At 45.4% G+C, this 5,000-nt stretch overlaps 1 protein-coding gene across 1 annotated transcript in view; it reads right to left on the minus strand.

The window, feature by feature from the left end:
• Nucleotides 1–5,000, minus strand: part of LOC113650418 (macrophage mannose receptor 1) — a 32,122-nt gene that overhangs the window by 12,008 nt on the left and 15,114 nt on the right. Inside the window, exons 22-26 of the mRNA XM_047805923.1 lie at nucleotides 3,588–3,742; nucleotides 3,123–3,273; nucleotides 2,757–2,811; nucleotides 2,597–2,663; nucleotides 551–684 (exon numbers count right to left, since the gene is read on the minus strand). Coding sequence (XP_047661879.1) covers nucleotides 551–684; nucleotides 2,597–2,663; nucleotides 2,757–2,811; nucleotides 3,123–3,273; nucleotides 3,588–3,742 — 562 coding nt within the window. The remainder of the gene's footprint in view (nucleotides 1–550; nucleotides 685–2,596; nucleotides 2,664–2,756; nucleotides 2,812–3,122; nucleotides 3,274–3,587; nucleotides 3,743–5,000) is intronic.

Here is a 5,000-nt window from a genome sequence, read left to right on the forward strand (position 1 = left end):
GATACACCCTGGACGGAGTGCCAACCCATCACAGGGCACACACACACACACTCTCATTCACTCACACACACACACACACACTACGGACAATTTTCCAGAGATGCCAATCGACCTACCATGCATGTCTTTGGACCGGGGGAGGAAACCGGAGTACCCGGAGGAAACCCCCGAGGCACGGGGAGAACATGCAAACTCCACACACACAAGGTGGAGGTGGGAATCGAACCCCCAACCCTGGAGGTGTGAGGCGAACGTGCTAACCGTTAAGCCACCGTGACCCCCCCCACCTTTCCCTTTCAGTGATCAGCTTTTTTTTTACCAGATTCTAGTCTTTTCTAATAAACAATAAAGCGCCTCCTTTATCACTGTAGCAAGGAGACAAAGGATCTAGAACAAAACTGTAAATGTTTGCACGCTGTTACTTGCATGATCGCATGGAATTACTGTGATATCATAAAGTCAGACAGCCATGTTGGTAAAATCTGTCCATGTATGTGTGAAACTCTGCTGATCAGGACGATGAGAGTTTGGTAACAACATGACTGCATACTGCCTGGAGGTGATGCCGTTCCTGGTGGAGCCGACGTAGAAGTCCTGCCCGGGAGCTTTAAGGACGGTGCAATCTCCTCCGATCTCGTTGAGGATCACACCGGCGTGGATGGCAGCTGCGCAGACCGTAGAGTCCTGCAAGCAAACAGCTCCCAATCAGCTCTCTGTTACAGCGTAACACAATATGTCAACATTACAGTCATTTTCAATTAGAAAATGGCAGAGCGTTTTCTTATTTAGCTCCCAAACTTTATAACAGTCTTCCTGATAGTGTTCGGGGCTCAGACACACTTTCCCAGTTTAAACGTAGATTAAAAACTCATCTCTTTAGTCAGACGAACACCCATATAATACATCCCATAATATCATGCACTAGTACATCAGACCTGCACATTTTTATGAACAGATAACAGATATGTTAATCCCTTTCCACTGCTTCTCTCTTTGTACCCATCCCGAGGCATCCAGACACTGTACCGGCTCCCGACGTCCTCTGTGGGACGAAGCCTTCGGACGTCCACTGAGCCGAGGCCGACTCTAAGAATCCTGAGACATCTCCAGTTAGACTCTGTGGTGCTCAGAAGATCAGAAGTCCTTGAACCTCACACCAATACAACATTTAACTGACTGTATATTACAATCACACCCCCAGTGTCACCCATATGAGGATGAGGTTCCCCCTTGAGTCCGGTTCCTCTCAAGGTTTCTTCCTTTACCAACGAATCTGACTCGTTTACAGGAACCTAGTTGTCCTACGTGAGCTGCCGTACAACTGGCTTACAGGCTTCATTCTGTTAAAGCCAACACATAATGCACCAAAGTGTTGCATCTCAGTGAGAAAGAAAGAAACAGTGTCGGGAGTCAGAAAAAATAGAGTTGACTCCGAACTGAGTCACAACAAAGAGAAATAAAGTAAGACCAAACAGATCAGAGTCAGAACTGAGTCACAAGAAAGAGAACTGACTCAGAACCGAGTCAGCACAAACAGATCTGAGGCAGAACCGAGTCACAACAACGACTACCGACTTACAACTGAGTCAGAAGAAATAGAACTGAGTCCGAGAAAACAGAACGGAGGCAGAGCCGAGTCACGAGAAAGAGAACTGAGTCAGAACGGAGTCAGCACAAATAGAGCTGAGGCAGAACCGTGTCACAAGAAAGAGAACTGACTCAGAACCGAGTCTGAACAAACAGAACCGAGTCAGAGCAAACAGAACTGAGGCAGACCCGAGTCACAAGAAAGAGAACTGAGTCAGAGCAAACAGAACTGAGGCAGACCCGAGTCACAAGAAAGAGAACTGACTCAGAACTGAGTCAGCACAAACAGAACTGAGGCAGAACTGAGTCACAAGAAAGAGAACTGAATCAGCACTGAGTCTGAACAAACAGAACTGAGTCAGAGCAATCAGAACTGAGGCAGAACCGAGTCACAAGAAGGAGAACTGAGTCAGAGCAATCAGAACTGAGGCAGAACCGAGTCACAACAATGACTACTGACTTAGAACTGAGGCAGAACAAACAGAACCGAGTCAGAGCAAACAGAACTGGGGCAGAACTGAGTCACAAGAAAGAGAACTGACTCAGGACAGAGTCCGAACAAACAGAACCAAGGAAGAACCGAGTCACAAGAAAGAGAACTGACTCAGAACTGAGTCAGAACAAAGAGAACTTAATCAGAACCGAGTCACAACAATGACTACTGACTTAGAGCTGAGTCAGAACAAACAGAACCGAGTCAGAGCAAACGGAACTGAGGCAGAACTAAGTTGTAACAGAAAGAACTGAGTCTATTTCAGGAAGCTTTTATATGGTGGATGATTTTATGATTTAAAACAAAGTCACTAAAACAAAACAATGCAGCGTTAATGCTAATGCAGCTCCGTTATATTCCCAGCTAGCTAACGGTCTCGGATGGTGGATTTAAACATGACATCATGCAGTAAACCGTGACACCGAGATGTTGCACCTACTGTAGGGTAAAAATGTTTGGTTTAAAACCAGGATGTTAGCTGAGGTGTTATGTCGGATGTGTGTGATCTGTTCTCACCCCTCGGTAAGTCGTGGTTCCAAACACACTGTAGAACTGTTCAGCACAACCAGCAGGACAGTGGACACTGAAACCAAACACCATAAAGATTCATTCTACAGAAGAAGACGATGAAAAGTAACGAGTGAAACGATCCCGAGGAAAGGATGAAAGCACTTACGTCAGTTTGTCTACAGAGTGGTCCAAGTTGGGTGTTGCTATACAACTGATGGCATCTGTACACACACACACACACACACACACACACACACACACCATCCATGACCATCCATGTTTTCATGTTTTTCCTCAGAACTCTTAACATTAAAATAAAACTTCATCATGACATCAACATGAATCCCGGGTCCATGTGTTTCCATGGTTACACCGAGGTCTCTGATGGTCGGCTCTCACTTCAGTATCGTTTCGATCATCACTGAACATCACCTCAAGAAAGTTTCTATAACGATTAGATTAGATGAGGAGTGACATTTACGGCTAGTGTGTGTGTGTGTGTGTGTGGTGTTAATGAGGGACGTGAGCGTACAGTCAGGCGTGCAGCCGAGGATTTCGAAGCGCAGCCCGACCTGGTTGTGCCACTCTGTTGGAAAGATTCGAATGTACTTCACAGACACGGGGTTCCCGAGAAGCTGAGTAACGAGAGAATCTCTGTCTGCTGTGCCAAAGAACTCTACTATCTAAAAGACACACACACACACACACACACACACACACACAAACACACACACACACACACATTTATATTCTCTATGTCCATATATGGATTCAGTCTCATGCCTATCCATTTTCCATATATGGACTTCCCTGCTTTTTTCTTTATTGCACACGATTTTAATCCAGTTTACGTGGAAAAAGCTGTTACTATAGTAACCATAGCGTATTGGAAGGAGCTTGCGAATTTGTTTTGTCTTACCAAGATCTCGACAGTGCTGCAGTATTAACAAATACTTCTGATAAATATTGATGAATAATGAAATAAAGCATCTCGTACGTTCCCGTCCACTTTGTAGTCGGTCCAGGAGACGCCGTCCACGCTGGTCTGGACTCTAAACATGGTCACCCAGTGATCGGCAGAGGGGCAGCCCTGGATCACCACCCCCGTGATCTTCTTCACCTCGTTCAGGCTCACCTGGATCCAGGAGTTACCTGATACACACAACAGCAGCAGGGTAGAAGCTCAGTTGTAGATGGTGAAGACATCATGAGGTCACGTGCTTCCTCTAAGACAGTGGTCCCCAACCCCCGGTCCGTGGACCAAATGGTACCGGGCCGCCCAAGGAACATTAAATTATTTCCATGTTATTTACTGTGGTGTTTTTCTCTCGGGTTTGCGCGACTTTCCATAGACGAGAGGTTAATAACCGGGAGCTGAGGGACGTCACCTAAAGCCGCACCGATACCGCGCATGCGCAAAATATCATGCTATCGGGCCGGGTTTAGGTGACGCCTGGCAGTGGTTTTGTAGCTTTGGTGGAGAGAGAAGGTGTGTATCGCTCTTCTCTCTGTTCACCGGTACTTTGTCATGTTTAACACTGCTTGGTGTACGTGTATATTGTGTTTGCTCAAATTTAACCCACAAATTAGCAAAAATGAGCACGAAACAGACGTCGTTAGAAAGTTAGAAACTCTGCCGGTGTTCTGGATTAAAGTCATGGCGGAATACCCTGAGATTGTCACCACAGCACTTACATCACTATCGCCATTTCCGACATGCTGTGTGTGTGAAGCGGGGATTTCTGCAGTGATGGCAACCGAAACAAAACAACGGAATAAACTGGACATAAGCGACACACTTCGGGTGTCATCGTCTCCTGTTACCACAGATGGAACCGTCTCGTTGTAAAGAAACAAGCTCAGGGTTCTCATTGATTTAGCGTCGTAGTGAGTTAAAAAGGCATGTTTAAATACAATTAAATTAAAATTATTAATTTTAATTTAATTGTATAGCCGCTACCCCCCACCCCCAGCGGGCCGCGGTAAAATGATCAAACACTGACCGGTCCATTGACCGGCGAAAAAAAGGTTGGGGACCACTGGTCTAAGACATGTAATCTAAACTGCTGCTCCTGCTGCATCACATGGCAGCGTAACAAACCCAGAGGAGTTTGTTCTCTTTCTGGTCTCTTTCTCATACATGAGCTCACAGATTAGCGAGTACACTGTGATTGACATGGGATAACGATTAAGCTCCTCCCACCTGAAAGCTGCCAGACATGCACTATTATACATTTGGGAATACAGTTAACTAGTTAAACTGACTTATTTTTAATGTTTTGTTTGATAGATGTAATACTGAGTGATTTGTTATGATCTAAAATTTTCAAACACAGACCACACACACACACACACACACACACACACATTCTATTACGAGTGATTGTGGATCTGTAAAAGTAAGTGTGAA

The sequence above is a fragment of the Tachysurus fulvidraco genome, chromosome 21, assembly GCF_022655615.1.
Source record: "Tachysurus fulvidraco isolate hzauxx_2018 chromosome 21, HZAU_PFXX_2.0, whole genome shotgun sequence".
NCBI lineage: Eukaryota > Metazoa > Chordata > Actinopteri > Siluriformes > Bagridae > Tachysurus > Tachysurus fulvidraco.